Below are 25,352 nucleotides of genomic sequence, written 5' to 3'. Positions count from 1 at the left end.
ACTGAAAAACGGGTCCTGTAGTGTTTAAGAGTTATTCTTAACGTAGTTTTGTAACACTGATTTAAGCTAACATTCTTGTTAGAAAGGATAGAATAACAACAAGAAAATGTATCTGCTGATTCAGTGGAATTATGTGGAAATAACAAGAAGATTGTAAGAAGCAAGCAATTTTCTGAGAATACAAGACAACGTAAACCACATGTTCAAATAGACCCTAAATCTGAGTTCTTCATCCTATTAAGCAGGCTTCTGTTATCCGTATTGTAGAAAATTTCACTTAGCAGATGGATCCCTTTGTCCCTGGGATATGTTGAATGTGGTGAATTAGGAGCCAGTATATTTTTTGGTGGTTATAAATAAATACTAAAAAATAAGTTACCACAGCTCTCAGTGACTTTTCTGAAAAAATGCTTAGCGTTCTTCTCCGAATGAGTAATCGGCTGTGTGTTTGAGGCTGCCCTACATTTACTCTGTTCTTGGACCTGCACATATGTGCTCCTGAAGGACTGAAAGAATTCTGAGTAAAGGCCTTTACTGAATGAATGTCAATTATTGTTAGACTTTTTTGGAGTTCAGATTTCAGAATTGTTGCCATGTACACCAGGTTCTAAAAACTAGAATTGATTTTAAAGTGTTTTCTTGGTCTTCAGTTTTCAAACATAAGCAAAGAGTTAAAGTGGAAACAGATGATTAGAAAAAAACATGGGATGAGCATGCTGTTTTTTCTGCAATAGGAGTGGTTTTGGTGTGAAGAAGATGTCCTCATGGAAACTTCCAGTTTTACTGTCTACTTTACAATTAGCCCCCAATTTAAACCTGAATTTTCTTGGCATTTTTACCCCCACCCCCGTATTTTCTTTTCTATTGAAGTTACCTGTGTCTAGGTCTTCTTATTTTCACCTACACCATTTTACTAGTCTTCCTACTTTATTGACAGATGTATTTCCCTCAAAAGCCATCCTATATTTATTAGAGGGTTAAAGCTCCCAAAAGTTTTGCTTTGCATTTGTTACTCCTCAGTTTAGAAAGAGTCAAAAGCTAGTTTGGCTTCTCAGGACATTCTTAGGCTGGGTCCAGGTCTGACTTGTGTAGCCCCTGAGGTTTGCATGTCTGGGCCACGCGCTCCGGCTGTATACTACGTGTATTTTTTATTGCACTTTGCTCAGGAAGCTCTTAGCTTGGAACGTGTTCATTTCTACACTTACCTAAAGGCAACCCTTTCCTCAAAACCCCCGCCAGGCTTACTTCCCACATAAAGCTTTTCACAGCCACCAGAACAAATACGGCTCCCTCCCTCCTGAAGCCCTGTCACGTGTATTGTGTTCTGTAATGTAAGTGCTCCTCTGCTGTCCTCTGAGAGCACCTCTGCCCTAGAATTTACCGTGGTCTTACATAATTGTTGTTTCAGGGTTACGGTTGTTGTTCACATTACGTTTTATATTTTGTTTTATATTTTTCATTAAACTATGAGTTCCTTGATGGCTGCGTTACCAGTGCGTTTTCTCTGTGCATCTTTAGTGCAGAGAAGGGGAACATAGTAATTATCTGACTGATGCTTACTAGAAATGAATTAAGTAGAATCAACCACTTGTATACATTTTTTTGTAACATTTTTATCTTTGTATGTAACCTTCATCTCATCAAATTTTCAATGTCTTCGACACTTCAGTTCTGTAATATAAACACTTGGAGGATAAATCTCATAGTTAATCCCTCTGGCATCCCTGTGCCTAGTACCATGTCTTGAAAATATTACAAAAAAAGGAATGTTTGTCAATAGACTGGCTTCACAGAAAGGAGATATCTGAGTAATGGAGTGATTCGTTTCTATCTCTATTCAAAACACAAAACCAAATTGGGAAATCATATTTTTCCCTAAAACAAATTTTGAAAAAAGTAAGACCATCATAAAAATCTATTTTCCATGCAACCTCATGGCCTATGAGTTTATAATGCACAATATCTCAAATGTGCTTACTGATACGTTCACTTCTCTCTGCACATGTGATAGAGTGCTCTCTTCCTCTCCCCAATGTTTATGAGAAATGCTTAAAAATAAATCAAAAACTGTAGCCTCTGTCTGGCACTGAGCCATCCACCTAGTACCAGATTGTCCCTTTGGTTACAATTTTCTTTCTCAACAGTTTATATTTACACACTTTCTTTCCATTTAAATTATAGCTCCTCCACAGTTTGTGGTTAGGCCAAGAGATCAGATTGTTGCACAAGGTCGAACAGTGACATTTCCCTGTGAGACTAAAGGAAATCCGCAGCCAGCTGTGTTTTGGCAGAAAGAAGGCAGCCAGGTGAGTGTGAGCATTGCTGCTTCTGTGAACCCCCCTGTCTTTGGTGAGCCTCAAATTTGCTGTGTCTTTCTTGTTATCAATGTTGAATTTACTTTGTTTCTAAGAATGGAACCGATTCATTTTAATATAAGTGGGAATTAGATGTTCCAGTGTTGGTTTTCTAAAATTCTGTATCTTATATAGAATAAATACAATTCCATGTAACCAACGATCTTTAATTCTAACCAAAACCTGTCACTATTTAAACTTTCTGAACAGAAAAGTCATTTCGTTTTCTTGCACTGAACTACCCTGAAATGGTGAGACAACATACAGCACTTAGAACATCCTGTCAATATACATTTCCGTTATTAAATCGCCAGGAAACAAATTTCAGTTACCTTTCCTAGGTAAATAGTGTAAATAACTTTTTCTTTATTATTAAGTTAACCATGCTTCCATTTAAGTGTGGGAAAAAATATTTTGTTCCATCAATCTTTCTAGATTCCTTCACAGTAGGGGTTGGACAGACAAGAATACATTACAAACTGGAAGCAACTAACACTTTGGTCTTTGCTGTGGGCTGGTTTATCCTCTCTGAGCAGCAGGTTTCTCAGATTCTCTGCTAAAATTCAATTGGATGAACAATTTTTCTCATTTAAGACTTGGTCCAAACTGTGATGAACACTCAGCCTCGAGGTGCTGAGGTTATGTTTGGAATTTCTGGCTTCAACCAGATCAAAAATTGGCTTCTTTGTCTAAGAACTTATCTGTACATTCCTGAAGGACCTAGAGATATTTTTTCTAGATGTTCCAAGACCATCGCCACGGAGACATGTAGTTCTCAGGAAGAAGCCTGTAGTGCTCCTCCTCAGCACCTTCTGCTATTTGGCCAAGTCCTGGAAGAATTTTCTGAGGAACAATGGAAACCACGATTATCAAGAAATCTAAAAACGTTGATTTTAGATATGTATGGGGAATCGCCACAGCCTTTATTAAGAGAACCTGTTGCTCAGAACTCAGGCAGGATCGTGTGGGTAGCGAGGCATCAGGAGTTCCCTCAGTGGTCTTTTTAATTCTTTGGGCTCCTGTATGTTCCCGGTACACCCCGAACCAGCCGTTTTATAAAACTTGACCTGGATGGACAAATGTCTCTCCTCCCTTCCTAATGCAGTCACTCCCCTGTGGTCTGAGGGGTGTAAAAGTAGTGAGGGGAAGATAATATAGAGTGCTGACCACTGCCTATCTAACATTGGAACTGTCCCAGGCCTTGTTTCCTATCTTTTTTAAAATCACTTTGTAACTATAAAATTGATATCTACACATAGAGTTCCTCAATTCTTCACTTAAAAATTGATTTTGGATAAAAGCATCACACACTCTAAACTCAGTGTTAAACAACATGACCTTAGCTATAACACACACACACACACACACACACACACACACACACGGGAAAAGGAAAGAATTCTAAGCCATTTTCCCTTTTGTGAATGTACAATCTTTGCAGCACTATTCATCTTTACTGAAATTTTCTTAACCTAAAATATGAGGATAATACATATTACTTCACATAAGTTATGGAGATGTCATAATTTAGTTAGTTGATATAGAAAAGTGCCTTACATATTATGAAGGTCAACAAGATATTATTTCTAACATCTGGTTAGAAATGGGAAAATGCAGAATGCACCCGCTCCCCACTGAGTCCTGGCTACGGGGCAAGTTCATGCTTCTGCTCAGGTGAAGGCTGCAGGACCTGAGGTCTTCCTCCGCCTGGACACTGTTGTCCAAGACCAAGGAGAGGCTCAGCACTGCTCCGGTCCCCTCTGCTCCCAGACCCACACAGGCCTGGGAAGGCTGAGGCCGGGAGAGAAATAAATATTATTTATTTATAAACGATGCAGGTAACATGATGTAAAACAATTTGATTGTGGCAAATCTACACTGTAAGTCCATGTATTGCGTCAAACACTATTGTAGCATATTTTGTTATTATATAGATACAGCTATATCATGTGTGAATCCCATGCCCTGAAATAGCTCCTGGTTATAAAAATATTGCATAAAATGTGCTTTGTTCCCATGGCCAAATAAACATGATATTTTAATATGCTACATGGTGTTTTAATGGTGCTGAAAAAGTAATGATTAAATAACTTCAGCGCATTTCTTCTTCTGTTATTTGACAAATCATTATGTAATTCCATAGACGTTAAATTTTCCAGTTAGATGATCTGATTTGCTTATAATCTTAGGTCTGTTTTTTTTTTCCTTCTCTACCTGTCTTCCTCACATCAGAGAGAGAGAAAGAGAAGAGAAGTGCTGGAGCAGATTGTAAAATTTTAAATCATGAATTGGGGTATCAGGAAAAATAAATTGGTTTTACTATCTCCAGTATCCAATTTTTGCAGTGATCTATGACAATCCCTCAGAAGAGAGAGTTAAGAGCCTGGACTTAATCGTCCGTATTCCTCAATATGTGCTGATAATGCCAATTAACACTAATAGGATACCCGGGCACTTCAAAGCAAGAAGAGCTCTGTAAAATTCTGGGTTTTGCTTGTAATCCATTATCTTTTGCCTAAGTCATACAAGCAGGGAATAAAAGATGATGGGTTAACCTCAATCATATGTCATTTTCCATGTCAACGAATCATTTAGAAGGTGGACTAAAATTACATTGTAGAGGAAGAGATCCCAGAGAGAATTAAACCCATCTAATGTATTAGTGCTATGTAAATCAGTATTCTAATAGCTAATTGTAGGAAAGTGCACACTTTGAGTTATTGTATCATTTTCAAGTGGCTTTAAAATTTAGACCCTTCTCTTTCCGATGGTTTATTTCAGTAATATATCTGGATTCCATGGGAGAATTAGCTTGTTCGCAAATGATGTTTCATATGATAAAAATGTCTATCCTTGTATAGTAATACAAATTTTATAACAGGGCAATGGCATTTTGAAATTATGCTCCTGACATGCTAGCAAACATCACTTCTTTTAAAAAGGGTTTAACATCATGGTAATGTTTATGTAAAGTGGGCTTATGGTGTCACACTTGAATCTAATAAAGTGGACATCCATCATGTTGCAATAAAGAGAAGAGCTTCTAATTAAAGTAGGACATCATTCTCAGGATTAAAGTCATTTAGCGTAATTGAAAAGTGTTAATACCCTATTTTATCCTCTTCCATTGGTATTACTTCAAGGGTAAAAAACATTTTAAGGTGAAATGTGTCTTATGCCTTTAATTGAATGTTGTTATCTTCTTATTTTAAAGTATTGAAACTGTTTAATTACAAACCTGGAAAATTAATTACTATATTGAGAAACAGATCGCATAGGGTTATAATGTCTGTTTTGTAAATAAATACAACATAAAATTGATATGTTCTTATTTATAATCCATCTTGGAAATATATCTCAATATAATTTATTACACCCAAATGTTTTTCTTAATTGAGTAACAGTAAAGCAACATAGGTCATGGCAGTTAATATTCCTGCTCTCATATGAAAACATTTTAAAGATTGTGATTAGTCTGCTTATATTTAATATGAGATAAATAGTAAACTAACTTTAAAAAAATATTATTATGAATTTTTTTTAAGATTGCACACATACTTCAGAAACAGTCTTTATCTTCTCTTTATTTTCTTTGATTTGCTGCAGCATTTGTTCATAGCTCACTTTGAGGCTCTTATGATACATAGAAAACTTACAGCACAAGTAGATTGGGCTCTGTGTCAGTCTCAGTAACACATTTTTTGTAACATCGTTAGGAGAAATTTTGATAATATCAAATATTAAAAATGATCAGCAGAAAATATATTTTGCATTCTTTAGTAATGTGCAGCATATAAAATGTATGCATAGTTGATGTTTCATTACATATCTTCACTTTCTTATGAGTTGAGTCAGATAAGCATTATTATGCCCATTTTACAGATCAGCAAACCATGTTTCAAATATATGAAGTAATTATCAGAAAGTTAGGAAAAGATGAAATTGCTAAGATACTTATTTTTTAAAGATGATTGTGCCTTCAACTAGAGCATGCTGGCTTTTTAGAGCATATTATTTTTCCATCATTTGCAAAAAGTTTCTCAGTGAAACAATGTGCCATTAAATTATTTCAATACTATGTGTGTTTTTTTTTTTATTAAACCTATGTATTTTCTTTTCCAACCATATTCCCATAACTGCAATAGCTATTGTTAGTGTAATTTTCCTTCCAAGTGGGAAACGAATATTGATGAGATTGTGTTTGCTTCCACAGAACCTGCTTTTCCCAAACCAACCACAGCAGCCCAATAGTAGATGTTCTGTGTCACCAACTGGAGACCTCACGATTACCAACATTCAACGTTCAGATGCGGGTTACTATATTTGCCAGGCCCTAACTGTGGCAGGAAGCATTTTAGCAAAAGCTCAACTGGAAGTTACTGATGGTGCAGTATTATTAGATTTGTCTTATGGAAATAATGGTTTTTAAAAAATGGTTATTCTTTGATTTTTAGAAAGAGAGAGTAGGGACAGGGAGAGGGAGCGATCAATTTGTTGTTCCACTTATTTATGCATTTATTGGTTTATTTCTATATGTGCCCCGACTGGGGAATGAACCTGCAACCTTGGCATATTGGGATGATATTGTAACCTGACCAGGGCATACTTTTTAGTGCAAGATTCACATTAACATGTGAAATGTTCTGATTTGTTAGTTAAATTATTTTAATAAATTCTTATCATTTTAGTTTGGATCTAGATAAAATAACATTTTTAATAGTTTATAATTCTCCTTGATTTAATACCATTTATTTTCCCAGAGAACTTCCAAGATAATCTATTTATTGTTAAAAACATAGTGATGCATTATTTTAAAGAAATGATACCACAGTCAAAATGTATAGACATGTTCTCTGTATATTTTAATTAGTCTTGTGAAGACATGCTTGCTTCTAATAGACAATAATATTATTTTACTGGAGGAGAAATATAGCATCTTTAATATTCAGTGGAAATAGAGATGGGTTTTTAGTTAGCTAGTGACATCCTATGACTTTTTAATTATCATTCACTGTGTTAAATTAATTAAACACCTCAAAACTGCTTTTAGAAGCTAAAATTATTATTTCTTTATTTGAACAGATGTACTAGGAATCTTAAACGAAGCACCTATACTCATAGCAAAAGTTGGAAAAGAGACAAGAGCTTTAACTGATTTTTCCCCAACAGCTTGTCACAAATGACAATGAGGGAGTTTTCTATACTTTTTTTAACTTATGCGCATGAATTTAAGCTCTATTTTTTTGATGCCTTAAAGTTTTTTCTGCGCTCCTATATTTGTGAATTTGTGGGTAGTTTTTGTTTGTTTGTTTGTTTTTCTTGACACTATGATTCTGAGACACAGAGCTTCTCTGTGTGACCTCTCTGATTCTCTTCTGGTGGAATGTGCTTTCATACAATTCACATTGACATGTAGATTAAAAGGTCATTTAAAATTAATAGGAAGGCAATGCTTTTTAATGTTTGTGCTATTGCCTGATTCAGCACACTGGCAGGAATGAAAATAATGTAAATAGAACAGACAAACGTTGTGGGGTCCTGGGTCGTGAATGGTTGCACTTGCTGCTGCTGCTGCTGCAGAGATTCGCTGCTGCCAAACGGAAAGAAGCCAGGTTCAGGAAGGACCGGTGCTGAGCTCTTCCTGTAGCTGGACATGACCTTTTACTCTTCATGCGTCCATATTTCCTTAAACTAAATATAACTGTTAATCTTTGTTAACATTTTAAGTTTTCTCCTATGAACAAACATGTCCAGGTGCATATACTTGGAAACTCTGATATTCTGGCCAAAGCCAAGTTTTAGTCTACACTTTACAAAACATTTGAAACAACACTTAAGATCTCTATTGCAATCCTTTGAAGATCTTAGGTTATATTATTTTACAAAAGACAGACTCTAAAATATTATTAAATGAAGAAATTTTTATGGAAAAACATATTTGTAGAAAATAAAATTGAGGTATTAGAAAAATTGATTTATGGTATGACTGTGGTTCATGAAACAGGTGGATATTCAGAATTATGATTAATATAATGGAACAGAAAATTTTTGTTTTGAGAATTTATGTTAGTTGATGACATGATCACACAAAACGCAGTAGTTATTCTAACTGCGTTTCTAAGGTCAGAATTAAGGCAGTGATAAACAGTTTTAAATCTGGTGAACAAAATGGCTCTGTACATTTTCCTACAACTGGCTTGAACATTAATTACTACATTGATTTTTACTTAGGTAAGCAATCTCAAAATCAAGATCCTTTTTCAAAAACATTGAATGAAGGTTATAGAGTTATTGATTTTTAGAGTAAAGAAACCTAACTTCAAGGCTTGCACACAGGTATTATTATTGTAACAACTGTCTCCAAATTTTAACTTGCCACATTGGTTGATGACTTCAGCTTTAGTGTTTTGGATGTTTTAATTTGGTTAGTAATTTAAAAATATGTGATCCATTATTTTTATTTTCAACATTTTTTGTGTGCATGATTCAGGGCCATTTAGAGCCAATTGAAATTCCAATGAAGAATGAAAGCATATGCCATGTTCTGAGAAACAAGCAAAATATCTATAGCAATGCTTCTGTTATGTTTTTACACTTAAACTTCTTTCTCAGAAATATTTTTAGCTCAAGTGTTCAAATAAGATGAGATTGCTAAAGGTGATGAAAGGAACTTTTAAATGATAATTTTACTGATTATAGATTGAGATAAGATGTTTCAATATACTTGAGTTTTAAAATATCCTATTAAAATACCTCATTAATTCATTCCTACTGTTCTTCATTTCTTCTTCTACATCTTGTCTTTGAGAAAATTAAAATATTGTAATGAGAATTCTATGAATAGAGTCAATAGAATCTAAAAGGACTGATGGGAAGACATGTACTTATATCTTATATTGACAAAAATGTTCATCACAATCTTATATGACTGATTTATTGGTGATTTATAATGCATAGTCAGAGAAAACCATGGCGTTGTTCACAGATCACTGCAAACCCTAAGTGTTCATTTAACCATTGTCCTTAATGTGATGGAAACCTGTGATCATTTTTCACCCATAACACAATTGAACTGAAAATTCCTTCTGGCCAGGAGAGTTTTAATTACTTTATTGATCAAATTCATTTAAAATAGGATGAGTGAAATATTTGGGAAGTAAAAAATAAATAAATAAATAAATTAGATGCATTTTGGCTATATCTAATGATTTCAAGAAAATGAAAATAAAACTAGGTTATAAGAAGTTCCCTGAATTCTATGTAGATATTTAATTTGAAACAGTTATTTAAAACTCACTAAATACAGTGGGGCCTTGACTTACGAGTGTCCCGACTAACGAATTTTTTGAGATACCAGCTGTCTCTAGGCCGATTTTTTGCATTGAGTTGACAGAGTAATTTGAGCTAAGGAGCTCCTTAACGAGCTCGGTCTTGGAACGAATTAAACTCGTTAGTCAAGGCCCCACTGTAGTATCTACTCTGCTACTACAGAACTATTTTTCTTGCTGAATTTAAAAATTATATTTTGTGAATTGCCTTTCCTGTTTTGGTCCATGAAGTAAATAAATTCTATGGAACTTCCTATTTGAATATCTAATTGCCCAATTATCGCCAGAAGTGGCATAATTGATATGATATTGTAAGCTCACATTCTCTGATGATTATTTTATTTACTTTTAAAGTAAATAATTTGATTAAGGAAAGCAGTAAAATAATAGGTTTAATTTGTTTTGTAAAGAATACATGAGCAGTATTTTATTATTTTTCTTGAGTTTTTATAAGATTTTCTACATACATACACACATACATACATGCCTGCACACAGATTTTAATGTATATTTTGATGTAGTAGGTTTAGGTTGGTTGAAAATCTACTACATCTTTCCAGACAAGGGACCAATATAATAACTTGCATCTTTAATTTAAATTGATTGGTTTTCTCATGATAGGCTCTAAAAAGGCTGCTTACTGTATTGCTTTTTTCTCAGGACTGTAAAGAATAGAAAAAAAGATGATGCATATAAATTGAGAAATAATCATATACTGGCATTTATAGAAACTGATAGACAAAATGATTAGAAGATTGATAAGCAATAAGACTATTTTATTATGAACATTGTAATATAACATGATCTTGAGAAAAACTCTCTTCACAATTGCTTAGTGGAAATAGAATCCACTATAATTTTATATGTAAACTAAATAATAGTTCTCATAGTTCAAGGGTCAACAGTGTATGTGTGTATTTTGAAGAAATGGCCAAAATTATATAAGATCAGCCTGGAGCATCTTCTAGTATCAGAAAGAAAGGAAGTACTCAGCAAAACAAAAACAAAAACCCACACATTGTTGAGGGTTGGAGGTAGATGTCAAAGGAGCACAGGAGCCAAATGAATGAGCACCCAAAGGCCAATGTAGAAATTTGAGCAGCAAAACATATAAAGTGGTATTGGAGTATAAGTCAAAATATAAAATAAATATGCATGAGTATATATTGCTAAAAATATGGTTAAATAAATTAATAAGTGGAGAAGAGACAAATCTTCTGTGTACGATATTTCCAAATATTTTTGTAAATAGTCTGCCCTCAAGGAAGTGGAGCATAACTCCCCACTCTTTACGTGTGGACTACTCAGAGGCATTTCTCCCTGAGGGCACAGCTATGAAAAGGGGTAAATTTAACTTTATGGTGGAGTAACCTAACAAACACCCCTCAGCCTGGTGATCACAGTGAACATCAACAGTGGTATGTCTTTTTTATAAATTTACAAAATATGTCCCCCTCACCCATCTGCCCCATACCCAAGCGCTTCTCTGCCTCTGGCAACTATCATCCTCTGTATCTATGATCTTTTTTGTGTGTTTGCTTGCTTGTTTGTTCTAAATTCAGGTACAATTTAAAAATTGATACCTATTTTTTCAATTTTAAAACATTTAATTTATTATATATATTTTTAAAACATTTAAAAATACACACAACACACACACACACACACACACAGTTGACTCTTGAACAATGTGTAGGTTAGGGGTACTGACCTTCTTTGCAGTTGAAGATCCATGTATAGCTCTTGACTCCCCAAAATTTTAACTAATAACCTATTGTTGACTGACAGCCTTACTGATAAAATAAATAGTTGATTAACATATGTTTTCTATGCTGTATTATATATTGTATTCTTACAATGAAGTAATCTAGAAAAAAGAAACTATTATTAAGAAAGTAATATATGTGCATGAAATAAAAAAAACATATCTTGGATAATTAACCAAAATCTTTGTTTAAGTTTATAGAACTTTCTCTTAATTCTAAGAATGTTTCCTTTGACCTGGACATGCAAGCTTGCCTACATTTGACTCCATATTTTCATTACCCATTTAAATAATACTGTATATTCTGATATATTCCCTAAATCATTACAAAATACTTCTAAAGACACTGAAGATAAAATTTAATTAAAAACACATCGAAATAAAAGTTGAAATTATGGAAAATTTATCCAACAAATACAAGAATTGATAGATATATAAAGACTATTGAAAACCCAATGTTTGTCATACCATAAATAAAGTCTAATTAGATTGCTTATCTTTGCTTAATTGTAAGGATCAATTAAGTTATATCATCCAAATTGTGTTACTATAATTTAAAGACTCAATAACAATGTTGGATATAATTTATTTATAATCAAATACTTTGACATCAACAGAAATATTATAGCCTATATACATAAAGCATGTAACGAGTGATAGCAAGAGTGAAATTATGTATTATGCATATATTTATAATAAAATAAAAGTGAAAATTGATTCTACTCATGTATCCTCCACTGTCTTTCTTAAATATGCATATGAGAGATAAAACAGACATTTTATGATGGCTGTAATAAGCTGTCCATATTTTCATTTTAATATGATTGAGCCTTTCAATAACAGTAAGCCTTTCTAAAATGTTAGAATTTTATGCCATTAGCATCTTAATCATAGGTAATTCAAAGTTGTAAATAATAATATGGCCTCAGTATAGTGTGTACAGATGATAAATATTTGATGGATACAGAATAAGTTATAAGTAATATTGATTTGGGGGCTTTAAGGTTACTTTCTATATCAAGACTACTGAACTTTATAGCAGTTAAAATGTTCTGAAAATATCTTTGTCCTTTAGTTTTAACAGATAGACCGCCACCCATAATTCTACAAGGCCCAGCCAACCAAACACTAGCAGTAGATGGCACAGCATTACTGAAATGCAAAGCAACTGGTGATCCTCTTCCTGTAATTAGCTGGTTAAAGGAGGGATTCACGTTTCTGGGTAGAGATCCAAGAGCAACTATACAAGACAAAGGAACATTGCAGATTAAAAACTTACGGGTAAGTAATGGTCAACTTGTATGTATTTTTATCTCAACTTATGTATTGACCTAGAGAAAACTGTGTGTGAACTTAAAACCTCATATCCCTGCACATTGCTCTACATTTTATTATGGTCCATGTTAGTTCTTATTGTACAAATGATGAATTCCAATTAGAGGGAATATCATTGTCCTTATGTTACTCATAATTTTTAAACAGACTTAGAAAGTTTTTACTCCTTCATCCAAACCCATCCTATATAATAAAGAGCTAATATGCAAATAGTCATCACACCCTCACACAATCATGCCTTAATGGCTCAGACACTCAACACTAGGGAAAGAGGAATGGTGACCAACCAGGAACAAATGAGCTTGTGAGAGAGGAATGGGAAGCAGCCAGGCTGTGGCTCGGGAGAGGAACAAGCTGCCTGCCCCAGTGCCTGTGGCTGTGGCCCAAGAGAGGGACGAGCTGCCTGCCCTGTGGTCCCGGGTGCCTGCAGCTGCAGCACGGGCAAAGCCGCCTGCCCAAAGTCCCCTGCAGCTACGGCCGGCTTGGGCAAAGCCGGCCCAGGTCCTGGGTGCCTGCAGCCAGCCAGAGGGAGGGAAGACCAGGTCCTGAGTGCAGAGGTGATTAGGGGGGATCAGGCCAGCAGGGTAGCAGTTAGAGGAGATCAGGCAGGCAGATGTGGTTAGGGCGATCAGACAGGCAGTCAGAGGGGTTAGGGTCAATCAGCAAGGCAGGCAGGCAAGCGGTCAGGAGCCAGAGGTCCAGGATTGCTAGAGGCAGTGGGACATCCCCCGAGAAGTCCCACTTTGGAGAGGGTGCAGGCTGGGCTGAGGGACCCCTTCCCGTGCACGAATTTCGTGCACCAGGCGTCTATATAATAAAAGCCTAAGTGACCGTTATGGCAGAACAACCAGTCACTATGATGCACACTGACCACCAGGGAGAGATGCTCAACAGAGGAGCTGCCCCCTGGTGGTCAGTGAACTCCCACAGGGGTAGCGCTGCTCAGCCAGAAGCTGGGCTTAAGGCTGGTGAGTGCAGCAGTGGTTGTGGGAGCCTCTCCTGCCTCTGCAGCAGCACTAAGGAGCAGTGAGCCCAGCAGTAAGGAGCAATCAGGCAGGTGGTAAGGAGCGAGGGGTCCTGGACTGCAAGAGGGATATCTAACTGCCAGCTTAGGCCCCATCCCCATTTTTCCAAGGGGTCCCATGCTGTGAGAGGAAACAGGCCAGACTGAGGGACCCCTCAGTATGTACATAATCCATGAAATTAAAAATCTTAATTACATAAAGTTAATGATAGGAATAGAATATTTAAATAATTTTAAAATGACAAATACATCTGATTTGAACTCATGAACAAAGGACATTTATAAGGAAATGGGGATAAATTGGCTTGACCAAACAGCTGTGTGGAAAACATAAAGAGATGAGACTGAATAATAGGAGGCAGGTTTACCTAGTTCATAGAATATCTTACATTTTAGGTTAAGTTGCTATAGAGTTTAAATGTAAGCCTGTGGACAAGAATAAGCCTTGTTGGTCTTTTAACAGAGGATGACTGTTCCTGCCAACTTAAATAAGTTACACCTGCTTCAGGACCAACTCAATCAAAATAAATGTTTAGTTCTGAGTATTGCATTAGCTATATACTACTGTGTAACAAATCAGCAAAAACATAGAGGCTTAAAGCAATACACATTTACCACCTCACAATATCTGTGGGTTAGAAGCCTGGGCATGACTTAGTTAGGTTTTCTGCTTTAGGGTCCAAAAGTCTATAATCAGGCGGGTCATCTCATCTGAAGATTGACTTGAGATAGATTTGATTCCAAGCAACATGATAGCAGCAGCACTCAATTACTTGTGACTGATGACTTTAGCATCTTTCTTGCTGTTGACTGCCTTTAGTTCCTTGCTGTATGGATATTCCCAATGTGATTGCTTGCTTCTTCAAAGTCAACAAAAAAGAGAGTCTCCTAGCAAGAGAGGCATTGCTGTTCTAGCAGCATGATCAGAAATATGACATCCTGACACCCTTGCTTAATTCTGTTGGCAAGAAGTAAATCAACAGGCCTTCCACAGTCAAGCTGAGGGATTATACAAGGTGTAACTACCAAGAGGATATATCATGGGGGTGACCTGCCCTTCAAAAATATATTCAATTCATTCAACCAAATATAGAGAGCCTCCCTTTATGCAGCAAGCACTATGCCAACACTTGAATGTATATTATAGTAATCAAAAGTTTGGGATTGAGAGCCAGCACCATCTTAGTGTAAGATGGTTGACGTAATAGTGCACAAATAAAAAATCAACTGAAAATGATTCAATGGAAGAAGAGTTAGTAGAATCTGGTCTTTGGGAGAAATTAGGAACCAAGATGAAGAAAAAACAAAGCAAAAAAAAAACAAAACCCAAAATGTTGAATTTTCCCTTTTACAATGCTCATAATGTTCACTTACAATGCCAAATTATTTGCAATCATACACTTAGTTTGTATTTATCAGTATATCATACAGATACATATACAACAAGGAAAATTTTCTCTATTTTTATATTGTGTGTGCACACACAGACACACAAATGTTCAATATATTAAATGCATTTTTACTTTGAGGCACAAGCATTAATTATTGCTCAAAATAGGAAAAAATGCTTTTTAATTCAGTTAAAAGAAAAATAAATTAATATAGATTTTAGCCTGTCTTTTTATTGATTGTAAATTAATTGTTAACCTTCTATGAACAAAATGGGAGTTATTAAGAAATTAATGCCAACTCCCCTTGAGTAAACATTTTAACCTCTCTCTCTGTGGGCTAAAGGCAGACTTGGGCCATGGAGGTTAATGCAGTTTCACTGTACTACTGAATTAGAGGTTGTGCTTGAATGGTCAGGATCCCAAGTAATGTTTGAAAAAAGCAATTAAAGGTGGGTGCTTGATGATGTCAAACTCTGAGCCCTCTGACAGACTCCTGAGTAGTCTGTCTGAGATGCAGGCTCCTGGGGTCTTGTCTGCAGCCAACTGCACAAGGAGTACAGTAGGCGATGGAGGCTGACAGCACATGAATCTCTTTTTAAAGCACTTGCTTAAGGATAAAAGGAAAAGAGTGGGAAAGCCTTGAAATGCCTGTGATCAGAAAAGACATTATTTAAAGTTGAAGGAATAAAAATGACTGTGATGATGATGATGACATAGGAGTGACTTTTAGCAATGAGATTTAGGCTTTTGATAGCACTTTTGCTAAACTCAAAAAAATGATTCTCTTTCTGTAATATGACTGTCTTTAAAGGGAGATAAAAATGGGTTTTGCAGTACTTCACTCATATCAAAAGACTTTCTGTAGGTTATATTCCTTTGTGTCTCACTATTTCTTTTTTGATACTTAATGCAAGGGGGGAAATAGAATGATGAATATTGTGTTCCTATAGTTCAGCTAATTGGTAGCTGAATCTGTATCTTATGAGAAGTAGAAAATTTGAACACTCATTAAAACATATCTACCACAGCTAATGTCAGACTTGTATCTCCCCACAATGACAAGGAGATCTGTTAAGAAGCTTTACCTACATACCCTTCTTTTAGCATTTGCACGTAATAACAAGTGCTACATTTTAGTTCAACAGCTATAATAAAATGCAAATTCTTCACTCTTTCAGAGACCATATTCAAATGAACATCCCATTAAAATCCAACTCAGCTCATTATATTTAGTTTGTGAGTGATGCTTCTTAAATGAAAAGATTTCTAATGACTAATGTGCTCAGCCACATCTGAAAGAAGAGCTTTTCCCACAAAGGCTCTCCCCCATCATCACTTCCATAATGGAAGATAGTTGTATGGAGATAATATTGCAAAGAATGATGTTCCAGAGAAATTTGAACCTTAGGTTAAAATACATAATGACATGTAAAATAAATTAAAATGGAATCACAGTAACATCCACGAACTAAAGATTTACTTGAGAATCAATTGTGAAAAGTTCAGTCACCCATACCCTCACAGCAGGTAGTATATTCTATGAACTCCCATATTTCATCAACAATCAGACTCATGTTCACTGCAGAATTTTGATTCTATATTTAACTTGCCTTATTCTGTGTGGTCATCAGTTTCTCTTCCCAGTCTCACTCTTCCTTCAGCCCTAAACTGATACCAATTAATGTTTGCAGTGTAAGCCCACAGGGTTCAACCACACATCTTATTTTATCTTGGGGCTTTTGTCAATGCACGATCATAGAGTATTCTTCATTTTACATTTGTAAAATAGAACTTTTGATTATATTATTAATTATTCCTAAAAGTCTTTTGTTATTCTTCAATAAATAACAGAGATATTTTAAGTGATTAATAAAATGGTTACTTTTATGTATACTTATAAAATGAGTCATGTATTAGATTATTTCTGTGGTCTCTTTCAGCTCTAAAATTGCAATTTTCCATTGGCATGATTTGTTTATTTTTTAATGATATAATTATATTCCATTCACTGTTATACTGCTACAATTTAAATATAGCTGGATACTGATCTCTTTAAAGGGAAATATTTAGTATTTTAAATTTTTTAATATTTTCAACAAATTATTTTAAACACTTTAATTCTCTCCCCACCTTGCTCACTAGATTTCTGATACTGGAACTTATACTTGTGTGGCTACAAGTTCAAGTGGGGAGACTTCCTGGAGTGCTGTGCTGGATGTCACAGGTGAATTCTTTGTGAATTATCTTCCCAGAATTTATCTTCTCAAGAAATCTTGCATGCATTTTAGTGATTACCTCATTATCAAATACCAAGTTAAGAAGAGATCAGTATTTTAAATTCTTTAAATGTAAAAATTATCATGCCACTTTTTAATTCCTGCACCTCTTACACATAGCATCGCATATATGCAATTTGATACATTTTTTCTTGACAACCTTATTTTATTTTCTCAATCTAAAAAGAAAGCAATCCTAACGATCATGTGGGAAAGCAAACATTTAGTAACATGTAGGAAAAGAGAATGTTCGCTTATATACTTTTGTTCACTGACTAGGTCACTTACTTAATATACGATTTTTCTTTTTTTAACCATAGTCGTCAGCATATGCATTCAGGAATGAAGCTTTTTCTGTTTGTCCTCTACAGAATCTGGAGCAACAATCAGTAAAAATTATGATTTAAATGACCTGCCAGGGCCACCATCCAAACCACAGGTCACTGACGTTACTAAGAACAGTGTCACCTTGTCCTGGCAACCAGGTACCCCTGGGACCCTCCCGGCAAGTTCATATATCATTGAGGCATTCAGGTATGGGATAGTTCCTATTTTCTCCATTGGGTTTTGCTTTAGTTCATATGTTCTCAAATCTCCTGCTTTTTTATTTTAAAGACGTGATCAATCAGTACATTTTAAGAATTTATTTTAAATCCGACTTTATTCAAGAATAGACTTAAGTGTGTTTCTTTTTCATTTTAACCTTAATTATAAGATTAAATATGTATTATCCTTGCCTAAGTTTATAGGAATCTAATTATTACATAATCACTTAGCTCCTTTGTTTACCCTGTCCATTATAAGGATTTAAGAAGAGAATTTCGGCATTAGAAGTAAGCAGAAAATAATTTAATTAGGCACAAGGACCTTTTAAGTTATGCAATGTTTATTGAGGCACAGAACCCTGGAATTTTGCTTCCTAATACTTACAGCAGAACTTAAAATAATTCCATTGTTTTATGCTAAATATTTGAATACATCTATTGGTTAAGCTTAAGAGAAAATTAAAAACTACAACTAAAAATTATTGTATCTACCTCTGGTTGCTGAAAATAAAAGATATGTTTAGTTGTTACTTGAAATAATTGTCATCAGTTTAAGGATATAAACTATAAGTTAGCAAATGTCATTATAAAAAATGTCTTATGGGAATTTGATAAAATACTTACAAATAAGAAAATGTAGTTTTGTATTCAGTTTCAATGTGTTTTTATTTGCCATTATAAAGATAGAGATGGCCGCTGTCCTTTACAAGCATTAAGACAAATGCTTTAAAATGCTTTCATTTTAGTTTCTTATAGTCCATTTAATGGAATGATGAGCACCTAGTTTTCAAATTTCAAAATACATTTTTCTTTAATTTCCATGCTTTGATGCAAAGAACTCACTTCTGAAAAATTAATGGAAGGTGCTGAAAATTGCATTTTTCTCTTCATTTTAAACAAAAGGAATACTTGGTCTCAGACAAAGTGCTCTAAACGGGCATGCTGTCTGTAATTGGCTGTAAGGGGTTCAGAGATAGGTCCTCATTCCAAGAGGACCTGTCATGTATGATTTTATTAAAAATGTGACCAGAGGAAAATACTCATCCCATGCTTCCTTCCTTCTTTTACAGATATATAGTTTTAGAAGGCTTTATTATAATATTTCATGTGGAAATGATCAAAAGAAAACACACCTTGTAACAGGAAAATGTATTGGCATAATTTACTCTGTAGTCCATTTATTCTTTCTACAGGTTAATTCTTTTCAAGGTATATATATATACATACATTTACGAGGACCATATTTATTGTATAAACTTGATGTTGTGATCTTGGCCTCTGTTCCTTTTACAGGTATTCATTTAGTGGGCTGCTGTGCATTAGCAAAGGGCTGTTACATCTCCTGGGCTGAGTTTAATTTTGTTGTGCATGGCACTTTCGTTAGGTGGGCTTGGCTTTGTTGTTGTATAAACTGAAATCATCCAAATGTTTCATTTATTGGGCTGAATACTCCAAGTGTTTTTTTGTGTGTGTATGTGTGTGTGTTTAATTTTCAGCCATTAACCTTTGTCATTGATACCCAATTCCATTTCCAGTGCCTTTATGACTGCACCTTAAATGAAATGTCTGTTCTTGTTTCAGCCAATCAGTGAGCAATAGCTGGCAGACAGTGGCAAACCATGTAAAGACCACCCTCTATACAGTGAGAGGACTGCGCCCCAATACAATCTACTTATTCATGGTCAGAGCGATCAACCCCCAAGGTCTCAGTGACCCAAGCCCTATGTCAGATCCTGTGCGCACACAAGGTAATTTCAAGAGCTGTAAATATGACTGGCTCTAGAAGGAGGCATTAGCACACCTGTAAGAACAAAGGGATTGCACCAGGAAGATACATGTGTCTGTATTACTTGTTATAATGATTCACTAGAACTGACCCAGTCTGCAGGGAGCATGCTGTGCACCTTGGTGAGTGTATCCTCTTTCTTGAGGTGTCAGGGTCTATTTAGTACCAAATAAACCAAATAATTGAATATATTCACATAGTAAGAGTGAATAAACTAATTTAAGGCTTTACTATATTTCAAAGGGAGGAAAAATATTTCTTTTTTGAAATTAATTATACAGTGATCTGGAATGGATAAGATGTCCAGATAAAGACATCATTACTCCTTACTGTTTAGAAATTCTGCTTCTATAGTGCAGTGGGTCTCAAGGTGTGGCTTCCATGGAAGCAACTTCTCATCACCTGAGACCACGTTAGAAATGCAGGTGCTCAGTCCCCTTCTCAGATGCTCTGGGAGTGGGGCCCAGTAGTCTGTGTTCAGGTGCCTGGCAGATGTTACTGATGTTTTTGACAATTTTGACAACCATTGCTACAGTGTATTTTATTAAACCAGAGATTTAAAGGAGCAATTTGTTTCAGAAAGGAGTAAATCAAGTTTTCTTCCAGAGGTATGTAATTCTTTTGACTAATTAAAAACAAAACAAAAAACCTACCCAGAACATTATAACAAGATGAAATGGAAGATATCTCATTTCATTTTTAGTAGCCTGTCTCTTCAAAATGAAAAGTCACTGGAGTCTAAGGATTAATATAAAATGTGGCATTCTAATTTCTCTTCCTACTAGTAGACAAAGAGAATTAATAAAATAGAAAGGGTTGCTTTATTATTTGTTAAAATCTATTCCCTACAGAGTTCTTGAGAAAGGGTTAATCATTTCTTATTTGTTAAAGGCTTTGAACAAGATATAATTCAAAGTAGTATTTTTATACTATGAAAAACACCATACAGCCATAAAATATTATTATAATTATAATGTAGTTCAGCAATAGTTACTAGCATGCTATTATAACAGAGAAGGGCACCTTAAAGGAATCAAGTAAAATAAAGTTACCACGTGATTTTTGTAATGTTGCTGACATGATGACAGTCAAGGGAGGGGGAATGCCACTTGCTATTGTTCTGGAAGCAGTAGTGTGACTAATTTTCCATAATGATAAAGGAACTGTAGGTAAAGAACCTGTCTCAAGAGAGAGAAAAAGCACAACAAGGAATTTGAAGACCTGAAACTGGTTATATTTTACCTTGCCTGGATCCAATTGCTCTTAGTGTGTCTAAATTTAGTGAGTAAACTAAATTAAATTATTGAACTTAAAGAGGAAAAGGTGTATGGTTTAAATTCAGAAAATAATAATACCTAGATCACTTCGCTTGTGTAGGTGAAAACAGGCAGTTTCTGTGTGAAGTGGTGAGGGAAGGTGGAGAGATAACAGAATGTGGAAGCTTGTGGTGTGATTAAACCCGCAAACCTGCATCATTCAATATCTGTGCCAGTCACTAATTCTCAACTCATGAAATAATTTCTTGGTGAAAAGTAAAACAAAACAAAACATTAATGAAAACTTGTTTGTGCTCTGACTTGTTCTAGCTGAGAGATTATATGAAGAAAAAATGCTTATATTCTCTTAATAGGTGTTTAATAGGAAAACACATGTTTTGGGCCTGCAGATCAGGATCATTTTTGATGCCACTTTCAGCAGCATTACTATTTGAAAAGCTCTTCTTTTCAAAGACTGCTTTGCTGTATGCACTTTTATTTTTAAAAGATATTAAATACCATAGAAGTAAATAAATAAATGCCATAGAATTTAGAATTATTTTAGTAAGGCAGCGAACACCTGTACCATCAACAGCACAAGGGTAGACCATAGGTATATCCATAAAGGTTCACATTATTGACTTAATATTAATATTTTTTTAAATAAAACCTGCAATGCTGTTTATGTTAAGGATGAAAAAAATGGAACTGGAAAAATGTCACCAAAGTTCAGCTTCCAATTATTGCTGCCCCAATTTAAGTTAGTGCATCCCATTTAAGTTATGACTGAGATATGTACTTAAAAATATTTTTTCAAGAATGTGGCATTGTGGCCTGAGAAAATAAAAGAAAAGAAGATTAAGAAAATAAATCAATTAAAATTGTATTTTCTTTCTTAAATAAGGTAGCTGGGGGGGGGGGGAAATCAATATTATAGTGTACCAGTTAAAGAAGCTGATTTGAGTATGTGTAAAATTCAGTGTTTGATATCAATTTGATGGACTTGAATGTCTATCATTTATATATTTTAATGGACATACACTATAAACCATTATATATATGGGACAATAGAAGAGTATTTAAGTGAATGCTAAGTAAGGGGCCAGAACAATGTATGGCTAAAGATATATCATTCTAAACATCGGAAATCTGTTTTTTCTTCTTTCTTCCCCTGGGCCCTATCCCCTGCAATAGTTTCAAAAACCTTTTGTTGGATATTGGAGCACTGCTCAAACTTTATTACTTTAGAACATTTATCAGTATTTTAATTGTTTTGGTCAAAAGAATTGTTGTGAATACTGGGGGCTTCTTCCCCTTTTCCCCTCACTTTGTTTACCTTTAATAATATACTTCAAGTTTCCAGTCCCTCTGATTACTTTTCTTCCCTAGTCTGAAGTAGGTCAAGTAGTAAAACACACAATTTATTAATTGGAACAAAATATTAAATAAATTCCCAAACAGCAGTTTTCAGATATTACCCATTAACTACTCAAGAAAATGTTTTAACATCTATATAAAACTGATGTTTCCAGAGAAGTCTTACAGCACATTCTTTATTCTTTAATAAGAAAATAATGAGACTTTCCACAACAATGTATTTGAATAGGGTGAGGGATTGCATGCACACTTTTATTAATATTATTTTAGTGAAGATAAATATAATCCTTTAAATTATATTTTAGCATGGTGATAGTATATAAATATTCTTTAATGTTTTTGTCACAAAGATTTTTCAAAAATTTTCCCCTGTAATGGCATATTATTAGCTTATTTAATATACATTGGAATCTTACTATGAATTTTTAAAATTTGGGAATGATTGTCTACCTGTAGATATCAGCCCTCCAGCACAAGGAGTGGATCACAGACAAGTACAGAAGGAACTAGGAGATGTCATTGTTCGTCTTCATACTCCGGTTGTATTGACACCCACGACTGTACAAGTCACATGGACAGTAAGTTCTGAAAGGCGATGTTAATAATAGTCTTTTTTTTTTCCTTTAAGAAAACAAACCAAAGAAGAAAAAATATGTCAACAACCAAAAAAAATCGTAATAAAACTCTTACCATTTAAAAATCAATGTGTAACCAATCACACAAAAAAGAAAAGCATTCAATAGATGAAAGAATAAATATAGGAAGGAAAGATTGATTGCAGTATAAATGAAATATGTTCAGTCTTCTGAACTTTAACAGATTTATTGAGATAGAATTTATATACCAAATTTAAAATGTACAACTTAATGGTTTTTAGTATACTTACAGAGTCATACAATCATCACCAAAATCTGATTTTAGAACATTTCATCATCCCAAAATTAAATCTTGCGCCCATTAACAGTCCCTTCTCCATTCCCTTCACTTGAGCTTTTTGCAACCACTAATCTACTCTCTGTCTCTATAGATTTGCCTATTGCTTTCGTAGGAATGAAATGCAATATGTGATCTTTTGAGCCTGGCTTCTTTCACTCAGCATAATGTTTTTGAGGTCCATTCATGTTATAGTATGTATCAGTATTTTGTTCCTTTTATTTCTTAATAGCATTCCTTAATAGCATACAGATACCAGCATATGCATCTGTTTGTCCATTCATCAGCTGATACACATTTGAGTTGTTTCTACTTAGGCTATCATTAATAATGGTGTCATGAACATTTGTGTACGAGTAAACATAAATTTTTATTTCTCTTGATATTTACCTAGAAGTTATTGAGTAATACGATAATGCTATGTTTAACATTGGATGAACTGCTGACATGTTTTATAAAGTGGTTATACCATTTATGTTCCCACTAGCAATATTTTAGGATTCCAGTTTTTTCCACATCCTTGCTAATTTCTCTCATATTCTCACCAACACTTCTTATCTTCTGTCTTTTTATTATAGCTATTCTAGTGAATGATGAATGGTATATCATTGTGGCTTTCATTTGCATTTGTTTCATGACTACTAATGTTTTGAATCTTTTCATGTGTTTACTGAGCAATTATATATCTTCCTTAAAGAAATCTCTGTTTAATGATTTGCCCATTTTTAAATTGGGTTGTTTGTCTTCTTATTACAGTCGTGTAATAATTCTTTATCTATAGAATACAAATTGTTTATCAGATATATAATTTGTAAGCATTTTCTCCTGATCTATAGTTTGTTTCTTACTTTCTTAATGGTATTATTGAAACACAAAATATTTAAATTTTGATGAATGCCATAACCGGTTTGGCTCAGTGGATAGAGCATCGGCCTGTGGACTGAAAGGTCCCAGGTTCGATTCCGGTCAAGGGCATGTACCTTGGTTGAGGGCACATCCCCAGTAGGGGGTGTGCAGGAGGCAGCTGATCGATGATTCTCTCTCATCGATGTTTCTAGCTCTCTATCTCTCTCCTTCCTTCCTGTAAAAAATTAATAAAAAAATATATTTTTTAAAAAAATTTTGATGAAGACTTCTTGTAAATTTAAATCAAACATCTTTATATTCTTTTAGCTGAACATCATCCAGCAGCACCAAACATGTACATATATAATTTTAATAAGTTGACATTTAAGTTTAAAAATTAATGGGTTTTAAGAAATAAATTAATATTTTAATATCTGCTAAAGTGTTCAATTTCATCCTATATAATAAAAGACTAATATGCAAATCGACCAAACCACGGAACAACTGGTTGCCATGATGCTCACTGATCACAAGGGAGCAGACACTCAATGCAGGAGCTGCCCCCTGGTGGTCAGTGCGCTCCCACGGGGGCCGGAGGAGGGGGGGCACCGCTCAGCCAGAAGCCAGGCTTATGGCTGGTGAGCTCAGCCCCGGCTGGCGAGCGCAGTGATGGTGGCGGGAACCTCTCCTACCTCCTTGGCAGTGCTAAGGATGTCTTGGGGACTGGCAGGTGGACACTCCCCAAGGGGTCCCGGACTGCAAGAGGACACAGGCCAGGCTGAGGGACCCCCCCCCCGCTTAGTGCATAAATGTCGTGCACCAGGCCTCTAGTGCAGTAATAAATATTAACCTGCCCCTGTCATTTCAAAATACAAAATGTTTTGATCCACATAGTAGCCACTTCAGTGGAAACAACAAATACTATAAAAATAGCCATTAATCACATTAGAAAATGCTAACACTTGTGCATGTGCTTGAGTCTACATGTGTGTCTGTTTTGTGAAGAGAGAGGTAATCTTCCCTGAGCCTAATACAGTTAGTGCCAACTTCTCCTTTCTGTCAAAGATCTCTCTGTTACAATTTCTAAAAATCCATAAAGGCATATATCAGGATAATAGAAGGGCATGCATTCTTTC

The 25,352-nt window shown here is 34.9% G+C and overlaps 1 protein-coding gene across 1 annotated transcript in view; it reads left to right on the top strand.

Moving 5' to 3' along the window:
• ROBO2 (roundabout guidance receptor 2) overlaps positions 1-25,352 on the top strand; it is a 702,928-nt gene that overhangs the window by 571,268 nt on the left and 106,308 nt on the right. The window contains exons 7-13 of the mRNA XM_081087410.1: positions 2,182-2,306; positions 6,568-6,739; positions 12,523-12,728; positions 17,340-17,421; positions 17,845-18,007; positions 19,600-19,766; positions 22,894-23,015. Coding sequence (XP_080943536.1) covers positions 2,182-2,306; positions 6,568-6,739; positions 12,523-12,728; positions 17,340-17,421; positions 17,845-18,007; positions 19,600-19,766; positions 22,894-23,015 — 1,037 coding nt within the window. The remainder of the gene's footprint in view (positions 1-2,181; positions 2,307-6,567; positions 6,740-12,522; positions 12,729-17,339; positions 17,422-17,844; positions 18,008-19,599; positions 19,767-22,893; positions 23,016-25,352) is intronic.

Source organism: Myotis nattereri (assembly GCF_964212035.1).
Source record: "Myotis nattereri genome assembly, chromosome: 3".
Taxonomy (NCBI): domain Eukaryota; kingdom Metazoa; phylum Chordata; class Mammalia; order Chiroptera; family Vespertilionidae; genus Myotis; species Myotis nattereri.
This window is presented reverse-complemented; position numbering and strand designations above follow the sequence as displayed.